Source organism: Erythrolamprus reginae, chromosome 10, assembly GCF_031021105.1.
Source record: "Erythrolamprus reginae isolate rEryReg1 chromosome 10, rEryReg1.hap1, whole genome shotgun sequence".
NCBI classification, from domain to species: domain Eukaryota; kingdom Metazoa; phylum Chordata; class Lepidosauria; order Squamata; family Dipsadidae; genus Erythrolamprus; species Erythrolamprus reginae.
The window spans coordinates 265,505-292,892 of NC_091959.1; the positions used below are offsets into that span (position 1 = coordinate 265,505).

General features: G+C 53.7%; 4 protein-coding genes across 20 annotated transcripts in view; 2 read left to right on the forward strand and 2 right to left on the reverse strand.

Annotated features, from left to right (window-relative positions):
* The first annotated feature begins 60 nt into the window (after positions 1-60).
* TEX9 (testis expressed 9) lies at positions 61-3,983 on the forward strand. 3 transcript variants are annotated; one of them, XM_070762243.1, is made up of 11 exons: positions 64-207; positions 280-343; positions 425-486; positions 620-668; positions 777-859; positions 1,132-1,298; positions 1,550-1,632; positions 1,996-2,340; positions 2,512-2,646; positions 3,114-3,248; positions 3,642-3,983. In XM_070762243.1, exons 1-11 carry the CDS (start codon positions 128-130, stop codon positions 3,717-3,719), a joined length of 1,281 nt encoding a protein of 426 aa, XP_070618344.1. In that variant the 5' UTR covers positions 64-127; the 3' UTR covers positions 3,720-3,983. The 3 variants fall into 3 exon arrangements, with proteins under 3 accessions (XP_070618346.1, XP_070618344.1, XP_070618345.1); XM_070762244.1 differs by having other exon boundaries at positions 68-207; positions 1,996-2,169; XM_070762245.1 differs by lacking the exon at positions 2,512-2,646 and having other exon boundaries at positions 61-207; positions 1,996-2,169.
* An 86-nt stretch (positions 3,984-4,069) lies between these two features.
* Positions 4,070-10,103, reverse strand: MNS1 (meiosis specific nuclear structural 1). 3 transcript variants are annotated; one of them, XM_070762238.1, is made up of 9 exons: positions 9,628-10,103; positions 9,333-9,460; positions 8,851-8,953; positions 8,305-8,534; positions 6,670-6,886; positions 6,478-6,585; positions 6,147-6,404; positions 5,358-5,483; positions 4,070-4,589 (listed from the first exon to the last, which is right to left on the reverse strand). In XM_070762238.1, exons 1-9 carry the CDS (start codon positions 9,856-9,858, stop codon positions 4,488-4,490), a joined length of 1,503 nt encoding a protein of 500 aa, XP_070618339.1. In that variant the 5' UTR covers positions 9,859-10,103; the 3' UTR covers positions 4,070-4,487. The 3 variants fall into 3 exon arrangements, with proteins under 3 accessions (XP_070618339.1, XP_070618341.1, XP_070618340.1); XM_070762240.1 differs by having other exon boundaries at positions 4,070-4,367; positions 9,628-9,961; XM_070762239.1 differs by having other exon boundaries at positions 4,070-4,935; positions 9,628-9,961.
* A 202-nt stretch (positions 10,104-10,305) lies between these two features.
* Positions 10,306-23,358, reverse strand: ZNF280D (zinc finger protein 280D). Of its 2 annotated transcripts, none has more exons than XM_070762204.1 (20): positions 23,307-23,358; positions 22,178-22,329; positions 21,852-21,917; positions 21,459-21,757; positions 21,156-21,249; positions 20,616-20,744; positions 20,316-20,419; positions 19,454-19,680; positions 18,841-18,998; positions 18,615-18,715; positions 18,349-18,495; positions 17,750-17,884; positions 17,170-17,486; positions 16,945-17,082; positions 16,512-16,574; positions 16,197-16,315; positions 16,073-16,109; positions 14,394-14,442; positions 13,673-13,728; positions 10,306-12,455 (listed from the first exon to the last, which is right to left on the reverse strand). In XM_070762204.1, the coding sequence occupies exons 2-20, from the start codon at positions 22,317-22,319 to the stop codon at positions 11,033-11,035; spliced, it is 3,804 nt and encodes a 1,267-aa protein (XP_070618305.1). In that variant the 5' UTR covers positions 22,320-22,329; positions 23,307-23,358; the 3' UTR covers positions 10,306-11,032. The 2 variants fall into 2 exon arrangements, with proteins under 2 accessions (XP_070618305.1, XP_070618306.1); XM_070762205.1 differs by lacking the exon at positions 23,307-23,358 and adding an exon at positions 22,822-23,101.
* A 234-nt stretch (positions 23,359-23,592) lies between these two features.
* Positions 23,593-27,388, forward strand: part of TCF12 (transcription factor 12) — a 41,735-nt gene continuing 37,939 nt past the window's right edge. For 10 of the 12 annotated variants that reach the window (XM_070762216.1, XM_070762219.1, XM_070762220.1 and 7 more), the window contains exons 1-2: positions 23,593-23,719; positions 23,813-23,885. In XM_070762216.1, the coding sequence (XP_070618317.1) occupies positions 23,636-23,719; positions 23,813-23,885 (157 nt within the window). In that variant the 5' untranslated portion in view covers positions 23,593-23,635. Of the gene's footprint in view, positions 23,720-23,812; positions 23,886-27,388 lie in introns of those variants that run through there. The other 2 variants (XM_070762225.1, XM_070762230.1) reach the window with 2 other exon arrangements.

The following is a 27,388-nucleotide window of genomic DNA, read 5'->3' on the forward strand; positions in this document are numbered from 1 at the left end:
ACTTCTCCGGCGGGGGGGGCGTCTGGCGTTCGCGGGCGGAGCGCAAGAGGCCCCGCCCACCGTTCCTGGCCCGCGAGGAGGACTGGGGCTGCCAGCGGGCGGCGCGGTTGCCTAGCGACCGAGGGCCATGGCGGCGGCGGCGGCGGGGGAGCAGCCGGCCCGGCCTCGCAGCGCCGCCCCCCTCCTGGCCCGCGAGGAGGAGTACAGGTGGGTCGCGGTCGCGGTGGGAGGAAGGGCCCGGGCCCCCCCGACCGCCCTGACCGCCCCGTCCCGTTGCAGGCGCCTGAACGCGGCCCTGGAGGCGAAGGCGGCGGCGGTGATGCGCCAGGCAGAGGAGCTGATGGTGAGCGCGGGGCGGGCGGGGGGCGCGGGCGGGCGGGCTCCGGGGAGCCCTTCTGACGGAGGCCCTCCCTCCCTCCCGCAGGGGGACCGACGGGCCCGCGGGGACGCGCTGGAGGAAGAGGAGGAGGCGGCGGCCAAGGAGAGGTATGCGGCCGGAGGGGGGCCCGCTCAAGCCTCCCTTCCCCTGAGGGGCTGCCCCGCCGCCCGCTCTCCACATGGGGGGGGGGGGACGGCGGGCGCCACGGCTCTGAGCTCTGCTGCTGCTTCTCTCCCGCAGGGACGTCCCTTCTCCGGAGGCGGCAGCTGCTCCTCTCGCGCCCCCCAAGGTAGGTACCCGGCCGCCTTGGCCTCCCCCCCCCTTCCGCTCCCTGGTGGCCCCGGTGGGTGGGTGGCGGGAGCGGGGGTCGACGGTCTCCCCGGCTTCCCTTCCGCAGCTGCCCAAGAAGAGAGCCAGCCCGGCGCCCGCCGTCCGAAGCCGCCCGCTGACTGCCAGGAGAGGGAGGAGGCCGCTCTCGAGGTATCTCAGAGGCTGTAACGGTGGGCGGGAAGCTTTGCTGGTGAAAGGGTTTGGGTCGGAAGAGCAGCGCCGGACGGGAGTGTTGCAAAAGAGACTTCAACCTTCTTAGCTGTGGCAGGGGATCAGATCACTTCACACAGATTAGCTCCATGTTACAATTTGAATCTGCGGCTGTGTTTTGTTGCACTGCTTTGTACAAATGCTGTTCTATGAGTAGAGAATGTTTGCTTGTATTGGGTCAAATACTCACAATTGCTTTCGCTTTCCACCAGTACAAAATCAAGGTTACAGGTTGAGGTAAGCAATACGGACGTTGCTGCTGCCCCAGGAGGCTCCCTGACAAAACTAATTGGGAGAATTGAAGGGCAGCTGGAAGAAGGAAACCTCCCTGATCTGGAAGACAACATTATCCCCAGTGCAGGATGCGAACTTGGAGCAGGCGAGTGAGGCCATTTGCTGGCAGGGGTTGTTTTTAAATTATTATTTATTGATTTGACTTGTGTGTCGCCCCTCTCCCTTCACTAGCAGGGGGAAATGGTCTTCTGCAAATGGCCACTGCTCAAAACATGCCCGTGTGAACTGCCACCCAAATGTGGCTTCAGTAGGGCTCTCCTAACACGGGATACTTAGGACTGTGGATTGATCCCACGTGAGCTGGATTGTTCTAATGGAGCTGTTGCCCACTTGCAGAGGCCCAGATCCGGTTCCTAAAGGCCAAGCTGCGCGTGATGCAGGAGGAGCTGGATGCCATTGGGCAGGAATGTAGCAAGAAGGTAAGAGCAGGTGCCCTGGATCGTAGCCGGTGGTGGTTTACCCCACAAAGGTATCAGTTCCACACTTATACCAAGTCCTCTGCACATTCACGCTCACCACTTCCTCGTGAGGGGCTGGGTTTCCTTTGCAGAACATAGGAGGGTGAGGAAAGGCCTGGGGAGGGGGCGGGTGTCCCGGAAGAAGAAGAACGGAGGCCCCTCCCAAGGAAAGCCACAGGGGGGTCTGCAGGGGGGAGGAGGAGGAGGAGGGGCTTGTTTCAGAAGGCGTGGTCTAAAGTTTGGGTGTTTGGGGGTGGGGGTGGGGAGGGAAGAAGCACCGCACCCACCCACCCGGCTCCCACTCTCTTCGCTTTGGGCCTGCAGGACGGGGAGAACGAAAATTTCAGCAGCCGCCTCAAGGTGGTGGAAGAAGAGTGCGCCCGGCTGCAACGCACCGCCAGCCTCCACCAGGCCCAGGCAGAGAAGTACAAAGTGCTGTCGGAGGAAGCTGCCCGGAAAAGTGAGGGCCTGCAGCAGAAGCTCTCCATGCTGGACAAGGTAACAAAGGCACGTGGGCCCCTCCACCTTCCTCCGCAGGACACGGGTGGCGCTGCTCAGACTGGCCCATCACGCTTCACCATGATTGGACAAAGTTCATCCAAAGACACATACAAAATGTCCGGTTTTGTCCTTACCTGCTTCAGTTTTGAAGGTCCCAGAATGAAGCAGGTAAGAAAAAATAGAAACAAATGGCTCCCGTTGTGGAAGGCCCCTCTGCCTTGCTTGTAAAACAGTGGCCTTAGTGTTTGGGGCACGCTGCCCCTCAGAGGAAGGCAGGGCTGGGGGCTGAGGCCAAGGGACCAGGCTTTTGGCCGTGGGTTTTTTCACTTGGCACAACAGGAACTGGAGAATCTGAAGCGAGCACAAAAACAAGCTGCGGCCACCCAGAGCACGACAGACATTCGCTTGAACCGAGCTCTTGAGGAAGCGGAGAAATACAAAATGGAGCTGAATAAACTGAAGCAAAGTAACAAGGTGGGGGGGGGGGGTTTGTTAGCAAGAAATGTGAATTTGGAAGCCCCCCAGCCTAGAATAGCACCCCTTCCCCTTCTGTCCTTTTCTACCTACTTTTCCTCATGTCAGCCATCAAACAGGAATAAGGCTAAAGTCATCCCGGTGGCCTTTCTTTCTTTCTTTCTCTCCCTCCCTCCCTCTCTCTCTCCCTCCCTCCCTTCCCTTCCTTATTTGCTGCATGGCAATGCATTCAATACCTGTTCTAAAATGAAATAATTCTGCACCCGCCTGCATTGCAGTCTGCCTTCCTCCTGGTGACGCAATCACAGATCTGAATATGAACTGCGGATGGGATTTTGTTAGGAAGTTGAAGGAGCTGATGATTGGGCCTTGTCATTTGTGAATGGCATCTGCCCTCTCCTCCAGATGTGTCCAAGGGCTGCATTCATAATGATGTAACAGTTTCTATGTCCTTCCTTTTGTGCTAGGATGTGGTCAACCAAGAGCATAAAAAGCTTGAAGAACTAAAAATTGAAAATAGGAGACTGGAGAAACAGAAAGAAGAGCTGGTGGCAGGTTTCAAGAAGCAGTTAAAACTTATTGACATTTTAAAAAGACAAAAGGCAAGTTGCTCCATGCTATTAGTAACTTTTAATTCAATTAAAGTTAAGGATGCAGCCTAATTCATTATTTGTTTTGACTGGGTTAAAAAGCAATAGTAAACGGGGCCATAGAGTAAATCCACAGTAAGTATAAGGAACCTCAGTTTTAATTCCCATCTCAGATCCCAAAGGACACCAGGGTTTCAGATGGTTTCATGTTTGGCCCATCTCAAGATATTGCTTGCTGAGAGGATGACCATTCAACAGGGGCTGCCAGTCAGTCAAAAATAGGGGTGGGAGAGTGGGGGCTGGGGTTTACGTTGCAAGGAATATTGCATTTCTCAGATTATTTTTCAGATCAGGGGGGTTGGAACAAATGTTTCTTCTGTAAAAAAATTCATTCATTCCCTCTAGATGCACATTGAATCTGCCAAGATGCTTTCTTTCACTGAAGAGGAATTCATGAAGGCTCTGGAGTGGGGCAACCCTTAATTCCATCCACAGCGTCTCCCCTCGAGGGAAGGTGTGGGGATTCCAGAAGAGGGAAATTCAGCCACACCTTTTTCTTGGGGGGCGGGGGGGGGGTGGCAGAGTATTTGCTTTACCCTTTACAGCTCCTCTCTCATTCTCCATCACTTAGCAAAGGGTTCATCTAACCCTTTGTCAACTTTTAATTGATAGCTGTCGTTCTAGACTATAAAAATAATTTGGATGCTCTTGTTGAAAGAAGCTTTATAAAGGATTTCCCCCAGACAATTGCTCTTGAGTATTTTTCAGTTAATACAACAGATGTCGCTAATGGCAGAAATGGAAGCTTGCCGTGCTGAAAAAAGCCACCAGCATTCAAGGTTGCCCCCAGGGCGTGGTTGGTGCTTTATTTTAAATCGCTAAGCAGAAGTTAATACAATTTGTTAAAAATGCTTCTAACGCTTGGAGTTACCGAGTTCCCTCAACCAAAATTAAGCCCCCAGATGCAGCCTCTCAAAGGACCAGACAGAACGGCACAGAGCTGGTTGAGGCGTGGAGTAGCACCGGGGACCCCAAACTCGGATCCACCATCGCCCGTGCAAGAGCTCACTGGAGGACTAGGGGCCTACTCGCAGGGTGGTTGCGGGGGGAAACAGCTTATGTTGCCTAGAGCTGAAGAAAGGTCAACCAAATAATAAAAAAAATAAAAAATAAATGGCTATTGCAAAGAAACTGGGAATAGTTTATCAATATAAAAGTCATTTTCTAAAAAGTCTGTGAAGCAGTGAAGACTCAGTTGGCTTCTGAGAGCCCCCCCCCCTCCGGCCCCCTTCGGTAGGCTTGCCGGAACTCTTCTCCAAGCATGTGGACGTCTTGCTCACCTTTAAGGATCCCCTGGACACCCCGGAAGGAAAGGGTTGAATGGAACAACATCAGAGTGGCTCCTTTTTTCCTCCCATTTTAAATATAAAACCTTCCCTTCAAAGCAACAGTTGGCCCTTGTTCAGTAAACATCCAACTTTCTCAAACAAGTGAGAACTGAAACAACAAAACCCTTTCAAAGGTCAGCCGCGGTCCGGCCCCTCTGGCTCTCAGCTGCCGGTTCCGCACTACAGATCCGGTGGGAACCAGAGTTTTTGTGGGAACTGGTGCGGCACTTGTGCCAGTCTTTCTAGGCGCCGCCATCTTTTTTCCTTAATTGTTGGTGGTCTTTGCTTCCTTCACATGCGCAGAGGCAAGTCTTGCAAGGGGACATTCGTGCGCAAAAGATTTCAACAATTGTTTGCATGCATGGGAGCAGAAAATAGCAGAAATTCCTCTTGCGCACCCCCTCGCGTGTGCAGGGGCAAAATCACGATGGGGGGGGGGCATGGCTGCAAGACTCCCCCTCGGCGAGTGCAGCCCAGCAGGGAAGAGGGACACCCCTCCCCCGAAAGACCGCTGAAAACACTCTGTGGCCATTTAGCCCCCTCAGGGCAGCCACACCCAGCGCAGGTGCTGGACTGCTGGACATGAGTGGTAGCACAACCCTTGACCTCTTTGGGCCGTGCAATTCCCCGCAGGAGGAAGCTCAGCCCCAGCTGCAGGAAGGAAGAGGGAAAACGTAGGGGGCACACACACCGTCCGTCCCCTCCCCCCGGCCCTTAGGCTGCCTGGACTTACCCGTGGGAGATAGCCCAGGAGCTTGACCGCATGCTCTCTGAGGAGCTTCTGCCGCTCTTCCTCAATGATGCCAGCCACCATGCCCCTCCTCCGCTCTTCCGTTTCCCTTTCTTCTAGTTCACGTTCCTAGGGCGGTGAAATCGACGTGTGTAACTTTTCCGTTTCAAGACAAATGATCAGCCGCCGTTCTTAATGCAGGCTGCAATTGGCCAAATCAAAGGCCAAGCTCGGGCCTTCCTTCTGGAGCGCCCGGCAGCAGGTACAAACAGGCTTGTGTTCTATTCAGAATGGTGGCTGCTTTCTTTCAGCAGCGTCCACTAGCCACACTGGCTACATTTGGAGAGGGAAATGGCAAAATTAAGTGAGCTGGAACTTCACAAGGGAACACGTAAAGTTCTGAAGGCTGGAGGAAAGGTCTGACCACGTGGAAAAGACCTGGGTGTCCTTGTGGATGGCAAATCAGATACAGGCCAGACTTGATGACGCTGTCAGAAGGCAAGCGCAGCCCCTCCGCTCCGCCCTGGCCAGGCCGTTTTCAGTCCCCTATGCCGCCCGGAAGAGGCCTGGGAGTGTCGGGCGGAAGGGCTGCAGGACGCCCAAGAAGACGACCGTGGGGAGACGTGGCCGGCACGGAGGGAACGAGAGGTGGGAGGGGAAGAGCAGGCATCGACTAGTGGGAAGGGGGTTCGGGCTGGACCTACCCATCTGTGGAACAGGAAGCCCTTCCAGCAGAGCGGCCACAGGACCCGCGTACCAGCAGGCTGGACTGGGGGACCTTCCCCGCCTCACCTTGTCTGCCAGGACCTGTTTGCGCCGTTCCTGGATCAGCCTCTCCACCTCCCTCCGGTGCTCCAGTTGCTTCATCCGCCGCCTCTGGGCGTTCATCTGCTCCACGCGGTCGTCTTCTGCAAATTTGGCCAGCATGGCCTGTCCAAAGGCCTCCTCCTCTTCCTTCAAGGCCTGCACCAGCACCTTCCTGGACGCCAGCTGTTCCTCGTAGGCGTTCTGGAGCTCCAGGCGCTGCCGGATCCTCTTCTCCAGCCCCTCCTGCAGGTGGGGCAGCAGCTCAGCCCCAGCCCCCTTGGCTGCTGCCCCCCCCGCCCCCCCCCGCCAACCTCACCATCTCCTCCTTCCTCTCGGCCTCGGCCTGCTCTTCGGAGTGCAGCTCCGCTCGGATGTGCTCCAGTTCCTCTCGCTCCTGCTGCTCCTTTTCCAGGAGGTCTGTCAGCTGCACAGGGAAGAGGAAAGGCAGGTTGAGCCCCCCACCCACCCACCCCACAAACTCCGAGGGGCAGAGCGGCAGTGCCCCCACCATTTGCTGGAGCTTCCTCTTCCTCTCCTCGTTCTCGTGGATCTTGGCCATCCGGCTGTCCTCTCTCTCCTGCCACAGGTTAGCAAAGGCCACGATCCTTTGGTTTTCCTTCTCCATCTCTTCACGCAGCCGCCTCCTGCGCTGGGCCTGGTCTTTCTGGAATTCCTCAATGAACTTCCGCGTGGCCCTCTTCTTTTCCAGCCTGCCTTGCCTGGCCCTGCGGGGAACAGGCAGGCTCAGCCCGGCAGCCTACCCTGGGACCCTTGCCACCCTCTCCACCCCTCCCCACCTTCGGCCACCCATGTAAAGTTTCCCAGCGGCATGCCTTAGCATGGACACGTAGCGGGCTGCCATATGTATGTCCACCTTCCAAAAGTCCCACTGCTCTTTGTGGCCACGAGAAGGGATCACAACCGAAGGAGAATGGTATGTGTTAGGACTCTGTCCATCATGGTTGGGTTGGCAATATCTAAACCAACGCTATGTATCATAACTGAGCTATGTCTGTTTAGCTGAGGCGGTTGCAGACTGCCACAAGAGGGCGCTAGAGTTCATAGCTTATTTCTCTAAGTCACCCTCTCTGTTTCCCTTTGTCTGGCTACTCACTGTTAGGTTTGCTCTGCATTTTCTCTGCAATCTCCCTGTATTGTAGTCATGTATTACAGCTGATTATGACAAAGACAACTGGTAAGAAGGACTACGTACTTGGTAATATTTAGACTGTTATTCTGACTTATTATGTGTATGACTTTAGACTGTTTATCTGAATACTTTATTTCTCAAAGTAAATTCAAGTTAGGATATCTCTGTGTGTGTCTGAGTAGTTATTCACAACTAATCTCAATCTAAATGTTTCTGTGTGTACACAACCTTGGTAAACGAGGATTACTCTGCTCATACATTTTGAGAACCATTTAACGTGGCTCCACCCTGCCACGGAAGGAGCTAGCAGCCTTAAAAGACAGTCCAAGCTTTGTCCCCTGTGAAGTAATTGGCCCAAGGTTTTCCAAGGCGCCTCAAGCAAGTGAGGGAATGGGTAGAAGCACTGCTGGCCCTGGAAGGCCGCTTCCTTGGCACCTCCTCCTCAGGAATGGGAGCCTTTGAGCAGAGACTCAACAGCCCCCATTGGGAGAGATTTAGATCGGAGCAGGAAGATGAATCTGTGATACAAAACCAAAAAGCACCAATCCCAAACCACAGTGTGTTACAGTTAGTCCTTGACTTATGAAAATTGGGGCTGGAACTTTTGTCACTAAGTGATGTGCATGTTAAAGTGAGTCACAACCTTTTTTGCCACAGTCATAAGAAAGTGAATCTGGTCCCCTCCTCCACTGACTACTTGTCAAATGCCCCACACCCCTTCCAGGGGGTTGTAGTTGGAAATCACATGACACGCCCCCTCCCCAAGTTGCAATTATAAATACACACCAGTTGCCAAACAACCAAATTTTGATCATAAGTGGTGGGGACATTGTGATGGTTTTGTGAGGGTCAGTCATTTTTTTCAGTCCTATCAATACTTCCAAGAGTTATTAAATGAATGGTTACAAGTCAAGGACAACTTATAACTGTCAAGCCAATTCATCCTGAAGAAAGTACAAGTAGTTCAGCCAAGGAGATTTAACATGAACTGACCTTTCATCTTCCTCATAGATCTTCCTCACAATTTCATCAACCAAGAGTTTCTCTCTCAGGAACTCCTTGTAGGCAGCCTGCTTCCGCCTCTCCTCTTCCTCCAGCTGTTTCTCCAGTTCCTGCTGATAGAGCAACTTCTCCTGATTGCGCCTCGTTTCAACAGCCGTCTCTGCCTCGGCTGCTCTGTCCTGCTCTTCCTTCATTGCTCGGTAGAGAGCTGCATCCTCCTTCTGTTGGCACAAATTCATCCATTTGCTCTACTTCCCTCCTATCCCTTGCCAGGTGCACCTTTTGTCTGAGAAGTCAGCTTCCAGATCCATTCTCTCTACTGCAGCACAAAACCTAAGGTTTGCTACAAATCATTCAGGTCCTCACACACCACAGCATCATCTGCATATGAAAGACATCCACATCCCAGTCAACAATCTGCAATTGCAGCCGCATTCTTTAGGCATTGGCCTACAAATATTTCTCCAGTTACATTTTCCAACATTCCCACATTTATTTCATCAAGAGTCCAAAGACTATTTCATATTCCATAGTTACCATTTTTTCATATTTCAGAGCTTCTTTTTCAGCAATCTGAACAGCCCTCTCTCTATTCATATATGCAGATTTCAATTTCCTCTCTAGTTCCCGTAGTTCAATACTAGAAAAAAACAGACCCCCCCCCCCCAAAAAAACATGATTATTGATTCAAGAGCCTTCTAAAGAATTAACATGAAAGGCACTGGGTGGGGTGACAGTAGAAACCAGCAGCAGCTGGAGGGTGAGCCCATACAGGCAGTCCTGTGACCACAATTGGGGCTGAAACTTTGGACGTAAGTTGAGACACCTGTGTGGCAGAATCCAATTCTCCTATCATTTCTCTAAGTGGACCCTGTGGCCGGTCATGACGCCATGGGAGACTCCAACTGTTTGTAAATGCAGCCCCGGGTGTCTACGGGTCCTTTGAATGGCCTGGTGGCAAGTGGAGGCCCCTCTCTGCTCCCCCCACAGAGCCCTCGGGAGAGGAGGGAGCGAAGTACCTGTTTTCTTTGATTTGTTGCCTCATTTTTTCATCTTTCAGCTTCTCGTGGCTTAGTCGCGCTAATTCAGTGGCCAGTTTTTCTTCCTGCTGCAATTCCAGGTCTCTGAGCCTTTTACTCTCTTCCGCCTGACAAAACACGCAGCCGCATAAACTTCCCGTTGCCTTGGCCTGCAGTGGCCCACTCGCACTGGGCCGGGGGCTCCGGGATTCAGTCGCCTGCGCGGGCCCCGCATTCTGCCGCCCCCCCCGGGCCTCCCACCCTCCCGCCCCGTCCATATTTACTGAACAAGGACCTTCCGCAGGGCCTCCTCCAGGTGCTGCTCGTGCTCCTCCTCCCGCAGCAGCCTCGTGACGCGCTTCTGCTGCACGCGGTCCTCGGCCTCCCACATCACCTCCAGCTGGTGGACGCGCTCCAGCTTCTTGCGGTGGTCCAGCTCCCGCATCTGCTGGAAGTAGAGCTCGTGCTGCTTGCGGTCCATCAGCTGCGCCGCGGTGGGCTGCCGCCGCCTCGGTTTCAGCGCCATGGCCGCGGGGTGGCCGCCCTTCCCTCGGCGGGGCCCGGGCGCGGAGAGGACAGAACACCGAGGCGGCCGCTTCTGCCGCCGCCACCGCGTCGCCTAGCGACAGACGCGCTTCCGGGGGAAACCAGGCAGGCGAGCCCGCCGCGTCTCCAGGCAACCGCGCCTGCGCGCTAGAGGGAGCAGAGCGCCCGGCGAGGCACGTGGGCCCAATCCCCGAGCAGCCCCGCCCCCTTACAGCCTCCCTCTGCAGCGGCCACGCGGGTCCAGGTGGGAGTATTGCTGGGCCTGCGCGCGGCCTCCCCCCCCCTCTGAGGGCCCCTCCCCAGCGCTGCCAGGCCAATGGATCGCAGCGGGGCCGCCTGGGCGAGGCCTCTCCGTGCGTGTTTCTCTTTCTCCCCCCCCCCCCCCCCCCAATTTCCACACATGTAAAAAGGAACAACGCCTGCAGTATTTTCTTGCAAATATTTACTCCAAAATATGTACATTGGTGTCTTAACGGAAATTCCAGACATTTAAGTTCATAAAAACAAACTTCAAAATCACTTTCTACAAGATTCCGAGCAGCATTTGAGTGAAGCGTGTTAATATTGAAAACGCAAACTCCTATTAAATCATGTTATACATTCCTCCACTAGCTACAGTATATCCAAAGGGTTTTCATGCCGGCCCCTCCCGCCCCCCCCCTTTCAATTCTCCCAAATCCCCCTTGGGCCCTTTCCAAGCCTCCCCTCCCTCCTCACTGTGCGTTTTCTGGGCCTGCCCTTAACATAGTGGGGGATGAAAGACGGACGTCCCACCTTCCCTACAAACAGGCAGGTACAATTTTGTTCTGCTGGCACACAGAGAAACCCACAAGTAAATTTATAACCATCCACTTTCACTGAAAGTTTTAAGGTGAACTCGGCCTCTTGCAGGATCACGCGAATCCAAAGGGGCCCAAACTTCTGCCATTGATAGGATGGGAATACAGACCCCCGCCCACCCACCCACCCCCAGGCTTCCCTTGGAGTGTTGGTCTGGCAGGTAAGTCTCCTTGGTTTTTTAAAAGAAAGTGGCTTCTGCAAGAATCCAGTGGCCCCTTTCCTTTCCTCCGTCCGCGTAGAGTCTTCTGGGCTTCCTGCCTCCCCTGTGGCGTCTTCCACGATCCGTGTGGTCAAGGCAAAGTCCTCCCCCTCCTTCAGCTGGTTCCATCGCTGGCTTCCCCCTGGTTGCTGGACAGGTCCTCTTGGTTGGGGCTGCCCCCTCCCGAAGACAGGGGAGCTGGCTCCGAGCCGAGCCTGGCTTTCTTGGCTGAGGCCGGGACGCCCCCCCCCTTCTGCTGCAGGATCTCGGTGGCCTCGTGCTCCAGCACCTCCGAGGGGGTCAGGGGCTCCAGGTGAATGCTGCCTTGCTCGCTGGCATCGGAATGGGCCGAGTCGGGCTCGCCCCTCCTTCGCAAGAACTGCTCGAAGCTGACCTCTTTCTCACTGGGGGCCAGCGGGGCAGAGTCCACGTTCACCTCGGCCAGCTGAGCTTCCTCTACACTGACCCCCTCCTTTGCCTGGACCTCGGAGCCAGTCCACTCTGGACAAGCACTGCTGCTTTTATGGCCTCCAAGCCCGGCTGGTTCTGCTCCCCCTCGCTTTCCACAAGAGCCCTCCAGCAGATCCCCCTGCAGCCCTGGAGGAGGGGACCCCCTTCCCTCGAGAGGACCCCCCCCTGCCACTCCAGGCGGAGAGTCTTTGGGGAAGGTGCACAGCTCACCAATGGAAGATTCGTCTCCAACCAATTCAGAGAAGCTCCCCCCCACACACTGTGCCGCTGGAGACATGGCTGTGCCGGCATCGTCCACTCTGTCCTCGCCTCCTTCCCCTGCGAGATCCGCGGGACCCTCTGGAGGAGCCGACTCCCCTAAAGCAAAGGCGTCTTCTGCTCCCTCACACCTGCAGACTGAAAGTCCAACCTCACTTTTGTTGGCCAGAGCATCTGCATCCATTGCTGCTTCGGGCACAGCCGGCCGTTCTGGCCCAGGGTTTTCTGCAGCAGCGGGGGCCCTGTCCTCCTCAGCAGCTGGAGGGCCGAGATCGTTCTGGCCGGGGGAGCAGTCGTCCTCTTCAGCAAGGCCCACCCTCCTGCTTGGGCTGCCTACCCACGCGGAAGCGCAGGGCCCCTCCGGGACTGGCAAAGCGGCTTTGCTTTCAGCGGCTGCAAGGCTGGGGCTCTCTGGGTGGGCAGGGGTCTCCGCGCTACGGTCTTTGGAGCAGCTGTGGGGTCCTGAAGCGGCTGCGGGCGACTCCGGCCCTCCCGTGGGGGCATCCGAAAGGCATTTCTCCACTCCCGGGCAGGCTTCTTCTTCAGGGCCTGGGCCAGAAACTGGGCCCCCTTCTTCAAGAGGAGAGGGTCTCCCTTCACACCCGGCCACTGGCAGGCTCTCCTCCTGCTGGTTCTCCAGTGGCCCTCCTCCTGCCGGGCTCCTAGAGCAGCCTTCAGACCCCGGGGGGCTCCTTTCGGGACCAGGCCTTTCAGTTCCTTCACTGCCTGCAGCTAAAGCAGCGTCCATGTGGTTCTGCTCTCCAGGAGGGTCTGCCTCCCTTTCTCCCACAGACCCTTTCACCTGCAGGCTGAAAAGCAATAAAAGTACTTTAATTACTTGACCGTAATAAAAGATTTATTTATTTATTTATTTATTTATTTTATTATTTGGATTTGTATGCCGCCCCTCTCCGAAGACTCGGGGCGGCTCACAACAAGTGCAAAACAAATCATAAATAATTCAATTAATTAAAATATTTAAAGATTTAAAAAAACCCATATACTAACAGACACACACACAGGCATACCATGTATAAATTAAATGTGCCCAGGGGGAGATGTTTAGTTCCCCCATGCCTGACGGATGCCAATTGCTTCAGCCTATGGGGTTTTGTGGGGAGGGGTCCCATGCCCCCACACCTACAGTATAGTGTCAGAGGGCTCTTCCTCTCTTTGGCATTCTCGCGCTGGCCGGGCGGGTGATGCTCCTGCCCTGCCGAATCAGGCCAATGCCCATGGAGTCCAGCCTTCTGTGTCCCAGAGTGGCCCACCCATTGTCCATGACCCTCCCTTTCCCTTCACCCAAGGGAACCCTGCCTGCCTCAATACAAGCAATGAAACCCAGGCATACCATTCGTGGCTCTTGTGATGGCATTTGGACGTCCGTTTCAATGACCTCCCATGATACCCTTGGCATCCATGAATCTGTCTAATCCTGCCTTGACGCTATCCAGGCTGACAGCTGTCATGGCCTCTCCTCGAAGAGAATCCCATCAACCACACCACAAGGATGTGACCAGGCTGAGCCTGAGAGGGGAAGGGACAGCCGGTTAGAGCCTCTGCCATCACAAGAGCCATGAAGGGCATATGACGCATGGGTTTCATGACTTGCATTGTAAATCGCTTTTGAACTGTTTTAAGAGGTTTCTGTACTATTATTGATGTTTTATATTTTTGCTGTGAGCCGCCTAGAGTCCCTAGGGAGTTGGGTGGCATAGAAATTGAAGAAATGAACGAATGAGACCTAGGTCCAGCCACCTTGAATTCTATGGGCTCCCCCAATTTGCCTTGGCTTGGCTTCTTGTAGAGAGCTTAACCCTGCAACAAACCTCTACAGTAGTCAGCTGAACGGGCCGGACTCCTGGTTTTCTGCGCTGGGCAGTCCTGGCCCAATTTCGACCAGGATTCTCTGCAGGGCCAAAGAACCAGTGGCCCTGCGCTTCACCAGGCCCCCTGCACATGGCTTTGAACAGGCACGAACGCACCCAGAGTTCAGTTTGTGGAAGATCCGACTTGGCTTTTTTACCTTTCTGAAACGCAGGCTTCTCCTTGCTCCCCACGCACAGCGGGCACCAAAGGCTCCTAGGAAAGAGCATCACACCGCACCGTCACATTTCCCCCCTCAAGGTTCACACTTCATGCTACCACGAATGAGTGCAACCCACGGAAGCTGGATCCCACAGAGACACAGGCCAGAAAAGAGGCAGGATGGCTGGCTGGCTGCTCAGGAGCATTGAGAAGCAGGGGGGGCAGACAGGGGGGGGGGAGAGCAACCCTGCCCCGGGACAGGCAGAAGAGGGGGGTGGTAGAGCTGGGGGAGGGGATCAGGGAAGAGGTGGCACCCAATTCTGCTCCTGGGCAGAGTTTTACATTCAGCACTGCTCTTTTCTATAGCTCCCCCTCCCTCCTGCACCCTCCTCCTCCTCCTCCCCACCCCACGTGAATGGACTCTCGGGCCACCTTCCACCTGCAAGGGGACATGTGCAGCCAGGTGTGAGGAGCTTTTTCGCCCTCCATGTGATGGGACTTTCCACAACTGGCACAGAGAAGGAAAAAGCTGCTTTTAAAAAACTCCTTGTGTCAGAGTACAGTTGTCGTTTTTAAAGCCTCCCATCTGGACATTTGAAAGCTGTGTTGCCCTGTGGGCATCGTCATCATCATTATGGCTGAAATTACACATCATCATCTACTAACAACTTTCAACAGACATGGCTACACAAAAGTTTTAAGACAAAAAAAGGGACTACCTCTGATTTGTCTTCAATTTCTTTGTTCAATAATGCATCCTTTGCTAGGCTAGAGGACAAAACAATAGTGGTTAGCTTTAAGGTTGATAACGTGCTGTCTAAAACTATAGTAAAACACACACTAGCGTGTACTTTTAAATTTTGAAAATCTCCATAAAGAGTTGATTCTTTCACTTCCCACAAAAAAGCAACTGCCACGGGACTGTTCCTTGTCTCTTGCCAGCGGTTTGGTCGAGGTGGCCGAGAGCGGCATGACCCTCCCTGCCAACCCCCCCTCCACTGCTCCTCCTCTCTGTGGCTACCGTCTCCCCTGAGGAAGTGGGCAGAGGACGGGAGCAGCTGTCTCCGTGCACTGAACAGACGGCGTGAGAAGGGGTCCCTGCAACGACTCCCCTACACTCTCCTGGCAGACCCACTTAAAAACTGTTCCTTGCAAGCTGAAGCCAGAAAAGAGGGTCCCTCGTCCACCCTTGTCCCCCAAGAAGCAGGACCTGCCACAGTTGAGACCTCTGAGGCGAGGGGCTTCACCCCCCTTCCACCAGGTCTCCCTGGAGCAGAGCTGCAGAGACATCTGCTCACGCAAAGCACGGAAGCAAAGGGAGACAAGGGCAGGGCAGCCGAGAGCGGTCAGGGCCAACCTGTGGCATGCCGAGCCATGTCAGGCCTGGCGCACCGGCCAGCTGGTTCTCAGGCCTCCTGGGCCCTCTGGGAGTCAGGGAGCAGCCTGGTTTCAGCCTCTAGAAGGGGAGGGGGGGAATGGCCCTCCAGAGGGGTGGGGGAGGCTGTTTCCGCCCTCCCCAGGCTCCGAGAAAGGCTCCAAAGACTGGGGAGGCCAAAGAAGGGCCCTCCAGTTCTACCAGGTTTCTGCTTCCGAAGGGCCTCCGGGCTGGAGGGGGAGGCCACTTTCGCCCTCCCTAGGCTCCTGGAAGCACTCGGAAGCCTGGGGGCAGAGCAAAAAACAGGCGTGGCATTGCATGAGGGGTGTGAGCGTCACACAAGTTATGGGTGTGGGCAAACGGGTGACAGTTTGGTCCCGTGTGGCTGCTTTTGCCAACCTCTCAGCTGGCTCTTTGCTGCACCAGGCAAAGGAGTGGAGGGAAGTGGAAAGGAATGGCTGCCTCCTTTGTGGTGGCACCAGGTCGACCCAAAGGAACAGGGAAGCCTCCAGCTCCACCAGTGTATCTTGCCCAAACAAGGAGGCTAGGGCGGAACGTTCCGGGCCCAACATTATCAAGATTAATTTTTATTGTTTAGGAAATTCTTCTGTGTGGATAGTAAGAGAGACCCCCCCCCCCCCCCTCTTTCAGAAAGCCAGGTGCATTCATCAGTTTCTGGAACCGGGGCCTTCTTTGCCGATTCAGTGAAAAGTGAAACCTTGTGGGCCAGGAAAGGTTTGGCCAGTGAGGCCTCGGCATGCAAAGCACCTGCCGGCCCTGAAGCCCCTCCCTCCTTGTGCCATTCCCACTCCGTTCAGAGGGCAAACGTCGGTGGCCTGAGTTCAGCTGTTTCCAAAACCTCCAGATTAGAGGGAGGGATCCTTCTTAATTTAAGGTGAAAAGAGAGAGGTGCCTCTCTAATCAGGAGCAGAGAGAAGCCTGCTTTCCCACAGCCTTTGTCTACATAAGGAAGAAGTGGACAATCTCCACACCCATCCAGCTGACCAGACCATTACAACTCACCCAGAAACATCAGCAGCGGTGAAACAATCTACGGGAACTGGAAGTGAAGAAGAGAATTCAACATTCAATAACACCAGTGTTTCCTCATAGCAACAACTGAAGCCACGGCCCCAGAAACACCTACCACGCTCTACAATCACTTGGCAAGTATGGTTCTGGCTCTCATTAAGGTGGGTGGCCATCTTGTCCAAGCCAGAGACATCCGTCAAGAAATCACAGTTCAGACAAACCACAGTGATGCCCCTGGGGAGGAAGCCATCGGGAGGAGTTCAGCTCTCCACACGCCCACCACGGGGGGCTGTGCAGCTGTCGGCCCCTCCCTGCCCCCCAGCCCCCCCGGGCCAGCCCTGCCAGTGAGCGCAGGATGCTTTGCCCCCATGGCAGCTGCACACTATCAGGAGCGCACGGCTCAAATGAAATACAATTAGAAGGTGGTTACCTCAATTCATCCGAGTGGGTTTTATAAATCCAAAACCTTTTGGTTTGACGAGCACTGTGGAAGCTACAAAGAAACAGAGCGCCTTAAGTTGGACCCTTGTTTCTACCCTAAAACAATACGTTATAAAAGCTGCGGTCACATGGTGTGTGCCATGCATCTTGTGCAAGGAACCACATTCTGGGCCAATGCAGTGAACTAGAAGTGGAAAAAACAAACCCAGGTTCCCCCAAGAGATTCCAGCAGCCCCTCCCCCGCCAGGGCCAGAGGTCGCCACAACTGCGGATGGGTCAGGGAAGCGAGGGGTCTTATTTCGCCAGCCTTCGTACTTAGGGGCCAAGGGGGGCCGATTCTGCGTCTCGACAGCCCAGCCCAACCCGGCAGCCTGGCCACCTCCCTTTCTCCCTTCCCTGCACGGGGGCTCAAGGTTGCTCACCCCATCATGTGGTTCACATAAGCTTTGCTGCAGCTGGTGTGGTATCTGCACAAGCTGCAGCGCATGTACGCCGGGAAGTGGCTCGCAAACGTCCGGATGTCCGAGTAACACTCGATGCATTTCTGAATATCAGCACACCTGAGATGAATCACCGTCAACGAGAGAGCAGGTTAATTCACAGGCCAAGCCGCTGCCTGCTTCCGCCCCGACCCCTGGGAGACTCACCTCAGGCTATTTAGCGCCGTGTTGGCCACCTTGTTCGTCTTGCTGCTGCTGCTGCCGCCACTGTTGTTGCTGCTGCCACCGCTGCTCTGATTCTTGCTTGCCCCGCTGCCCGCTTCCGTCCCCGGGGTCAGCTTCCTCTGCAGGCTGAGGGGCTTCAGCTTGGCCTTCCCCTTGCCGCTGGGAGCCGGCTTGCTCTGGGCTTTGCTGTGGGCAGCTTTAGCCCCGGGGGGGAACAGCGAGGGGGGCGTGCTTGTGCTCACGGGAGAGGCGGTCACAGAGGCCGGTTGGAGCGACCCCGAGGAGGCCCTGATTGTAACCTAGAATGGGAGGCTCCATCTCAGTTTCCTCTGCCCCTTTCAAAAGGAATTTGGCATTCCTGGTCTTTTAATGTGCAAAGTAAAAATTAGCCACAATGTCGCCGTGTCCTCTGGACACTGCAGGGGAGCTGGGTGGCCGAAGGTTCTCCAACCAGCCGGGCAGCCCGCCTCCGTGCAATTTCAGCAGAGCAAGAATCAAACTGTTTCTTTCTGCACCTCCTGGACAAGCCGAGAGGAGACCCCTCCCTGAGCTGCCCACTTACTTTGGTTCCTGGAGGCAAGCCCTCCAACTGCACGGGCTTTTTGAACGTCCGATGGTGCTGAGATTTGTGGTCCAGTTTTTCTTTGCAGGTCAAGAACTGCAGCCTACATTTGGTGCAGCGATGGACTCCTTTTTTCTTTAGGAAAAGGGGGGAAAGAAGCTGCTCATCCCAGAAAAATAATAATAATAATAATAATAAGACAGGTCACCGAACTGAACTCACAAGTGACCTAATGCAATGCTGCAAGAGGGTCTGAAAGTATAAAAATTGTGGCCACTTGCAACCATGCCCCCAAAAGGGGATCGAAGGACGCCCAGCAGGCCATCTCAAAAACATTCACGCCAGCTGCCCCTCACCCCTCGCTCTTGGCTTTAGCCGGACCCTCTCCGCTTTGGCTACAGTTGGCCCTTTGCCCAGAGGTCTCAGGCAAGGCGGCCAGCAGCCCCAGATCACTGCGCAGGGGAGACAGCTGTGGGGGGGAGAGGGGGGCATGCGACCGCCTTCTGCGGGGAGGGGGAGGAGGGGGAACTGTGGGTTGGGTGTGGGGGTTAACTATGCTCTGCTCCCTGCTTACCTTCCTTAAAGGCTACAAATGTTACCTGGTGCCTCATAAAGTGGTGCATGTATGGTGCCCCAATTTTAATAACTTTAAGGCAAAACGGGCACAGCAGGTTCTTTGTGTTTTCATGAGTGGATCTGAAGTGTTTTTCCACATCTGAAAATGCTGACGATCTGTAATTGCAAACCTAGACATCAACATAAAGAGGGAGAGGGGGAAGTTTACTGCTAACATCTCTTCTTAGGAACAAGGAAACACAGGCAGCCGCACGGGCAGGGGAGAAGAGGGGCTGGGGGGGGGGGGTACCTGGCAGACATACGGCATCTCCCCAGGCTTGTGATTGTCTTTCATGTGCTGCAACAGAACTTGCTCGGTTTCAAAAGAGAGTTCGCAGATTTTGCAAATAGCTAGAAGAGAAAATAAGCCGTCACTGAAGTGGCATCGTACAGGCACCTGTCATCCTGCTAGGATTCTCATCGTTATGCCCAGTCTGTGGATTGCATCTTATCCCCCCCCCCCCCGAGGAACTCACTGGAGGACTCGTGAGGCGTGTGGGTGCTTTCAATGTGGCACTGCAGCTGGAAGGGAGTAGGGAACTGGCGGTAGCAGTGCTGGCAGGTGGTGTGGCTCTCCCAGCTCTCGCTGTTCTGCTTCTCCAGCTCCAAGTGATGCTTCATGTGGTTCATGAACCTGAGAGGAACAGTTCACCGTTCAGGCACCTGCTTTTAAAGGGGGGAGACCTTGCATTCCACGCCCCACTGGCTGCTGCTGGCTCCGGGGAAAACCTCTGCCCAAGAGTAAACGGTCAACCCTGCCAGCTGAGTGGGACCCACAGGACCAGAAAAACAACACATTAAAGCATATGGGCAATCCCTCGTCCATTTCAAGTAGGTGAAAGGTCAGCCCCCCCCCCCCCCAAGCTTGGGCAGCCAAAGGGGTTCTGGTCTGTGACCCCATTTTCTTTGGGGCCTGACTATTTGGCAGCACCCTTTGGATCTGCTCAATTCCTGGCTGTGATTCTTTTGGGTTTGTTTAGCAGAAGTCGCGGAAAGAATGCAACACCAGTTGTGCTTAGGCCCTTCCACTCCGGCTGCCCTCGTGTGCCCCAGGTCGGAGCTGGGCCTCTCGCAGGCCAGAGATGATACCTGAGGTTGCTTTTGAGGACCTTCATGCAGCTGGCACACTTGAAGGTGGTGTGGGTCTTCTGCTCCTGCCGCACCTGCTGGAGGTTCCCCTCGTGCTTCCCGTAATAGAAGTCGTTAACCAACATGATCAACTTCCCCGTTTCTGCTTCAGCCATTTTAGGCGGCATACCTGAGCAGTCCATTTTGGTGATTGCCGGAAAGGTGGGCACCAGATCAGGGCAGCAATACTGGAAAGACCAACAGCTGCCATCAATTTTGAACAAAAGTATTTTCTGAATTGTTAGGAAACCATTAAGAACCTGATCAGGTTTCTTGAGTTCAGAAGGCTATTTTAAAAATATCAGTATTTATTACAAGTAGTGATGATCCCAAGTTCAGATAGCCAATTAATACCCCCACCATGAAATTAAATTGCTTCTGATAGAGGAAAAACAGGCTGAAAATCAAGACCACCGGGAAGTCTGAAGGAAACGCCAGAAAGAAGGAACCCCTCCCCAGAAGTAACCGTTCCCCTCTCCCCCCACCTCCTCTGGGCCTTATTATTTCAGCTACATTCCAGCCTGAGCTGTGTCTGGGAGGAGCGAACTCAGGAGGCATTTTTTTCTCAGTGGATGGGAACCCAGGTCCAGTCCAAACAAAAATGTGGCAGTTGGACAAGCTACTTTAAATGGGATCTGTGCCAGGCAAAGGGGAGAAGCCTCCTTTAAAAGCCACAAGAAAAGGCAGCTGCCTTTACCTAGACCCAGTCCAGACTAAGACTACGAAACAGAATAAAACAGTCACAGGTTTTATGTTTAGAAAGGTCAAGGGACTTAAGGTTACGTCTGCAATTGCATTTTACTTCCATCCTGAAGATGTTTACCTTTAGGTGGTTTTTTAAAGGCTCCAAAAGGTTAAAATGAATATTACACTTTGGACATGCCTGTGGGAAAGGGGCTCCATTCTTAACATGATTTGAATCAACACCTGTGGAAAAAGTGAACAGGGAATGTTATTTAAGGTGTGTCTGAATATGGGTGCGAGAGAGGCTAAATGAATTCCCCTCGGATCACAAGCTTTGATGCCCCCCCCCTTCTTGTTAAGTATTTCAGAATGGTGTTTCAAGCCCCTTCAGAGCAGATCCCCCCAAACAAGACATCCAGCGTGTTCTTGGTAGATTCACCTTTCTCAAGCAGGACCAGGTCATTTGGAGCGGACAGGAGGGACCCACTCTCAGAGCCCGTTTCGTTGGTCTTGGCCTTTTTGGGAGTGATGCTACCGGCTTCAGAAGTGGAGGGACGCTTGGACAACCCTAGAAATGTTTTAGATATTTAATTTAGGGAGCTTTTCATGACCAATTACTCCTTGGTTACCCCAAGTGACCCTGAAGGCATCCAAGTGGCCCATAGGCGCAGCTCGCACTGCAGCCCAGCCCAGCTTTTCTCAGAAGCCAAACCTACGTTGCTCAGCTGCCCCAGGAAGGAAGGCCCCCCAGGCCCTGTTTCAAAGCGATTGCTATCAGCAGCATTTCTCTGAGATACCCCCCCCCCAGCTTCCCTCAGATGTTTGCACAATATTTGATGGTCCCCAACTATCAGCAAACCCCACTCCAAGTTGCCTAGTTGGGTAATGAAACATCTCCAAAAAAACAACCAAGCTGAGAAAGAATTAAGGGCCCCTCAGTCCCCGGCTAAATATTATGAAAAACCTGGCTTGGACCTACCTGCCGTGTTCATGGGTGATCCACTCTGGTATTGTGATCCTCCTGAATTCTGCCTTAGGTCAAAGGTCAGGCCCGGAGGTCTATCTGGGGTCACCTGTGGGGGATGTGTTCAAGAGCTCAGCAACGGGGGCCCTTGGATTCTTCCAAAGATACACACCCAGAGCAGCCCCGCTTAGCCTTTTAAGGGTTCCATTCCGGCAAGAGGTCCCCCACAGAGGGCTCCGGCTGGGTCCAGAGGGCTCAGGACACAACCACTCCCAGCAGGAGCCCTCGCAGGGCACCAAGGGGCAACTCCAAACCTACCCGGTTCAACGCCACGGGCTGTGCAGTGACGGTGGCCACCGGCCTGGACGTAGACTGGGCTGACGCAGGTATGTGGAGATTCCGTGCCAAGGACTGGGGAGGGACAGCTATACTGAGGGGCTGTGAGATCCCAGCACTGGACTTCGCTCCTTCCTGCGGCGACGAACATCCCGAATGGGGCTTCTGCAAGACCTGAGCGGATCCCGAGATGCTGCTGACGCGTGGCTGCGGCTGGACAGCCAGGGTGCTAGTTGCAGGTCTGGCCAAAGAGAGGAACCCCGGAGAAACAGCCACGGCACCTGCCATGAGGACCAGGAGAGAAAAGATCACACACTGTTAGGCTCAGAAGGGTCCAGAGGCTTCAACGTTCGGCACCACTGGAGAACACCATACCTCTTTTGGGGCCACCATTCTGCACTCCAATTCGTGTTGAATTCGGCTGAACTCTGTTCAATATATCTGTTAAAAATGATCATTGCTGCTTTCAGAAAATAACGGAGAAAGAAAGTCTGCTCAAGGGAATTTATCAATCTGTACCTAAAGGAGGAGAGTGACATCTCATTGTGCGATGCACTAATTCTTAAAGTCTTCTCATTCCAAGAATGGATCCAAGAGCATTGAAACCAATTACCAGAGTTTAATTAAACTACATTTATGCCATTTCTCCTACCAATTCAACAGGGTTTTTGAGTGAACCCAAGTTCAAAACAGCCCCTTACAGGTATTGCTGGGCTTGGAGCTCAAGAACTCCCCCACAAAGATGGGCTCGTCGTCCTCCTCGTCCTCCACCACAATGGGGGTCGCTTTCTGCTGCCACGGCTCCAGCTCCTCTTCCTCGCACTCCATGAAGAGCTCGGCCATGGTGGCGGCGCTGCAGGGGGGGAGAAGAGCAACAGGGGCAACGTTGTCCAGGCTGCCCGCAAGGCCCAGGGCCCCTTCAGCCCGGCCAGACCCCAGGAGGACCGGCCGGGCCGCTCCGAGAGGAGGTTCGGGCCCAGGGCGCCGCCAGGGAAGAAGCCCGCCTTTCCTCAGCCCGAGGGGCGGCCCAGCACGAAGGCCTCGGAGGACGCGGCCCCGGCCCAGCGCTCCTTCTCCAGAGCAAGGCGGTTCCCCAGGGAAGCCCTCCGGCGGAAGAGGCACTCCCGGCCCGGCCTCTCCGGCCCCTCCACCCCGCCTTCGCCCGGGAGAGCCGCGCGAGGACCAGACCCGGCCTCGGACTCAGGCCCGGAGGGGGGGGAAGAGAGAGACGCCACTCTCGGGGCCAGCGGGGCCCGTCTGCCAGAGCCGCCCGGGAGGAGGCCGCGCTCCATCCAAGATGGCGGGGGCGCCGGGCCCTTTCCCGGCCGGAGGGCGCGGGGCTTACCGGGGGGGGGGAGCGGCGGCGGTCTGGGCGCGCGGAGGCCCCTCCCCTCGGGCGCCCCACGTGGCCGGCGGTGGCGACGCCCGTCCGGGGACTCCGGAGGAGGCGCTGGCCCGGCCGGCCGGTAAGAGCGACGCGGCCGGCAACTTCCTGCGCGCCAAACCCGCGCTGCTCCCGGCACGTCCGGGGGAGAACCGCCGCGCGCCGCTCTTTGTTTCCCGCGTAGGCCGAGGCGGGGCGTCCGTGGAAACAGCGAGCCCCCCTCCCTTCCTCCCGCCTTCCCGCCCTCCGACTGCCCTGGCCTGCGAGACGCGGCCCCCAATGAGCGGCGGGGGCGGAGCCAAGCGCGCCCCGCCCTCCACGGGCCGCCCGACGCAGGCGCGTGGGGAGAGGGCGGGGCCTGGCTCCGGCGCCCAAAAGGTCCCATCCGGGCAGGGACCAGTCAGAGCGCGTAATGCGCGGTGGAGGGCGGGGGGGGGGGGGCGGACCTGGCCTCGACTCCGGCCGAACAGCGGCCCCTGGGACGCCGCTTCCTCCGCCTCCAAGAGATAACAGCAGCTGGCGGGCCCTCCTCCAAGCGCTGCCGCCGCGTCGGGCCGGCAGGGGGCGTGGCGAGGGCAAGCCCCGCCCCGCGCGCAGGGATCCCGGTCAGGCGGCGCGACGTGGCGGTGCTGCGGCCGCTGGGGGCTCGACCGGGAGGCTGCGCTGTCCGCCGGGGGGGGGGGGAGGCTCGGCGGCCCTCGTCGCCCGGCTGTGGCGGCCGCGGGGCCCTCGTCGCGGGCGGGTGGGCGGGGCGGCCTCCCCGCTGACGGCCACGATGAACCCGCAGCAGCAGCAGCAGCACCGCCTGGCCGCCCTGGGCACCGACAAGGAGCTGAGCGACCTGCTGGACTTCAGCGCGGTAGGCCTGGCGCCGCCCCCCTCTCTCCCCCCGTCCCCCCGCAGGCCCGCCTGGCCCCCGCTGAGGCGCCGCGTCTCTCTGTCTCCCCTGCAGATGTTCTCGCCGCCCGGCCACAGCGGGAAGGCCCGGCCCACCACGCTGGCCAGCAGCCGCTTCGGCGGGGCAGGTGAGGCAGCGTCACCCAGGGGGCCTGGGCGGGTCTCGGGGGGCAGGAGGAGAGGCCGGCGGAGGGGCGGGGATCGGGGCCTCCCTGGGCTGTGGGGAGCTGGGGGTAGGTGGGTGGGGCGCCTCCCCGCTCGCTTGAGACCCCCTGGGGTCCGTCCTGTGGGGCAGGGCAGAGCAGCGAGTCCCAGGAGGGATTGGTCAGTCTGTGGGGCAGATGCTCTCAGTGGACATGAGAGGGGAAAAGAGACCTGGGTCAAGAACCAGGAGGCCCCACCCTTAAGGATGAGGGTCCCAGGGGTCAAAGAAGCAATGAAGAAACAATATGAATAAAATCCAAGCACCAGGTTACACTCCTGAGTGGGAGGAGACGGTGATAGGAATGATGAGAAAAATCTGGAAGAAATAGAAGTGCGGCCTTAGTAAAAAGTCTGACAGTGTTGAGGGAGATATTGGTTGAGCAGAGTGAGGGCTTTCGGGGGGGGGGCTCTCCTTGTGTCTAGTGGTCTTGGTGTGCAGGGCTCTGTGGCGACGTTTTGAGGGTGGGAGTTGAAAGAGTTTGTGTCCAGGATGCAAGGGGGGGTCAGTCAATATTTTCACAGCGCTCTTTTGGACTCATTGTACAGGCCCTCCGTGGAAGGCAGGTGGGCAGCCATTGTTTTGTTCTATTTTATTGTCTGAAAACTGGATTTGACAAAAAGTCAAATATCAATATTTGGTTTTAAGACCACAGAATAAATATTAATACAGTGCTTACATGGAATCAAAAACTCATTTAGCAAATTAGCAATAGTATTTAGACATGTACTGTTTCATAGTGCTGTTACAGCCCTCATAGCAGTTTACAGAGTCAGCCTCTTGCCCCCAACAATCTGGGTTCTCATTTGACCCACCTTGGAAGGATAGAAGGATGAGCCAACCTTGAGCCGGTGGTGAGATTTGAACAGTTAGCTGAAGGAGCCTGCAGGGCTGCACTCTAACCACTGCGCCATCCCGGCTCTTTCTATTTTTAAAAAAAGTTTATTTCAGCACTTTCACTTGCTATGCTAAATCACATCTATGCAGTGTAATTTCCCTCATGAAGCTTTTAATTGTATTTGTGTAATTTTAAAATTATAGCACAACTTTTTTTTCTATCCCTCTTATCTTTATTTTTTTACATCCTTGTCTCCAGCATCTTTCATATCATGACTGAATTATTCTAATTATTTCCTGGAAATTAAATAATTTTATTTGCAATTAAAGAACTCAGTTGGCTTAGTTTGGGTCCTGAGATCTAGTTTGTTGTGTCCTGTAGATTGCCAAGTGGTTTGTAGTTCAAAGATTCTTTGCCTCTGAAGATAGAAGTTTTATTTTTGCTGGGTTAGCTTAACTTTCTGTTTCTTATCCTTGTAATGTCAGGATGTCTTTGTTCTTTAGCGAAATTAGAAAACTGAGTTTTCTGCTCATTGAAAAGCCTGCTTTCGTTTTTTGTGGCAGATGCTTCATGACCAATATTTAAGGGAGTTGTGTTGTCTACTGTTTAAATATTCCTTTTCCACTGTAGCTCAGCTATACAATGATACAACAGATTTGTTAGTTATTCTGGTGTCTGATATCATGTACTACCGTAGTATTAAATTCTAATAGTGGTGTTCACTAATACTCTAATATTAAGTAATTTAAATTATATTTGTTTCTTACATACTATTTGCTTCTGACAGTTTGGCAAAGTGAAATGAGCATGATATTGACTAAAGTATTTGTGCTAATTCTCCTTACGTTGTTTCTCTAATTCTCTATTAATAATTATCTATTCTCTAAAGAATATTGCAAATTCGGTTGGCCAAATTGTTTCCTTTTACCATATTATGGTTCTGACAGCATTTGAATATCTTGTCTTTGATGTAAAATGTCAAATCTTAATGGTTTCAATATAGTTACTCTTTCTTATTACAATATGAGTCTTAGGTTATATTTAAATAATTTAATTTGGAGAAACATGCTTATGTTTTTATTATATTATGCTTAATTTTAATATACACGTTGTGCACTTAGTCTATGTGATGAGCTATCTAATTTGATGGGCTAAGTGGGAAGACATGCCAGAATATTTCAGCATTTCCTCGGAAGAGCAAAGCAGATTCCGAAAGAAATTCCTTAGAGAAAACTTCCGATTTCTTATACTGTTATACCATAATCTACATTTTTATTTTTCTGGCCCTTCTCCAGATAAAATTGAGTGGACAAGAAGGCTCCAACCATGTGTTGGAAATTGATTGGCCTATATCCAACCTCCCCTACAGTGCCATTAATTTTATTTATTTGTAAAATTAATTGGCCACCTATCTTTCAATGGGTTTACATTGAACTTTGCAGAGTACCGTATTCAGTCTATGTTATTACTTATAGTCTTCTATGTTAGGCATAGAAAATAACTATGCTTCCTGGACTAATTCCATTTTTTCCACAGGCAACTGGAGAATTATTTTGCTTATATTGTGGGACTCTTTTAAAGACGTTAACTTTAAACTCCCATTATAATCATTGTTGCTGTGGCTTGTGGAGCTTAATAAAGGTTCTGCTCTTCATATTGTGCTTCAAAATTTTAGAGCACTAACTTTAGCACATGTGAAAGTACCTGTGGGAGTAGCTTACTATACACTTAAGTCATAGGAGCGGAGTAGCTTACTAGACACTTAAGTCATAAAATGCAGGTAATCTTGATTTACAACTACAATTGAGCCCAGTATTTTGGTTGCTAAGCAAGACAATTGTTGAATGAGTTTTGCCTCGTTGTATATAATCTTTCTTGGCACAGTTAGATGAATCAGTGCGGTTGTTAGGCGAGTCTGGGTTCCCCGTTGACTTTGCTTGCCAGGAAGTTGCCAAAGGTGATCACAAGACCCCAGGACGCTGCACCTTCATAAATGCATTTTGGGTCATTTGGCCATGGGGATACATTTCAAAAAGTCATGTTACTTCAGATGGTCACTAAACAGTTGTAAGTCGAGAATTATCCGTCCTTCCTTTCAAAACTTTTTTTTCAACTAGTCAGTTTGCACTAGAAATCAGATTAGCAAAGCAATTAAATAGTCTTACATATTATTATGTCCAGAAAAATTCTTATCAGGCTATAACAATCCAAAATTAAATTCTAAATTAGAGTTTATAAACTTATTTCAATATCAGCAGCATTAGTTGCAGGAATTCTGTGCCAAGCTAAACCTGTAAACCTGTAGATAAGCAGGGGTCATAAATAACTCCCTTGAATCTGTTGGAATTCAGTATTTAGATTGTGGAGTCTGGGGGCCCACAGAGGCGTTCCTTCCTTCTCCTTCGCTCTGTTGTAGCCACAATCGCTGGACCAATGGATGGGACATTCTTGCTTCACTTACCCCAGCTGTTTGGAATAACGTGATCATTTGAAAGAGGCTGGATATGTGAGCAAACATATCTTTCAAAAACAGTATGCACAAATAACCAAAAATAAGGATTGCAAATACAGTGGTACCTCTACTTACGAAT

Excerpts from the sequence above, each read along its gene's own strand:
- ZNF280D (XM_070762204.1), bottom strand. The coding sequence starts at position 22,319 with ATGGCCGAGCTCTTCATGGAGTGCGAGGAAGAGGAGCTGGAGCCGTGG. Across the intron at positions 18,999-19,453 it reads GTCCTCAAAAGCAACCTCAG|GTTCATGAACCACATGAAGC; the intron begins GTATCATCTCTG and ends TGTTCCTCTCAG. Across the intron at positions 16,110-16,196 it reads CCAAGTGATTGTAGAGCGTG|TTCCCGTAGATTGTTTCACC; the intron begins GTAGGTGTTTCT and ends CTTCACTTCCAG.
- MNS1 (XM_070762238.1), bottom strand. The coding sequence starts at position 9,858 with ATGGCGCTGAAACCGAGGCGGCGGCAGCCCACCGCGGCGCAGCTGATG. Across the intron at positions 8,535-8,850 it reads CTCTGAAATATGAAAAAATG|AAGGAGGATGCAGCTCTCTA; the intron begins GTAACTATGGAA and ends TTGTGCCAACAG. Across the intron at positions 6,586-6,669 it reads AGAGGAAGCTCCAGCAAATG|CTGACAGACCTCCTGGAAAA; the intron begins GTGGGGGCACTG and ends TTCCCTGTGCAG.
- TEX9 (XM_070762243.1), top strand. The coding sequence starts at position 128 with ATGGCGGCGGCGGCGGCGGGGGAGCAGCCGGCCCGGCCTCGCAGCGCC. Across the intron at positions 344-424 it reads GCCAGGCAGAGGAGCTGATG|GGGGACCGACGGGCCCGCGG; the intron begins GTGAGCGCGGGG and ends TCCCTCCCGCAG. Across the intron at positions 487-619 it reads GAGGCGGCGGCCAAGGAGAG|GGACGTCCCTTCTCCGGAGG; the intron begins GTATGCGGCCGG and ends TCTCTCCCGCAG.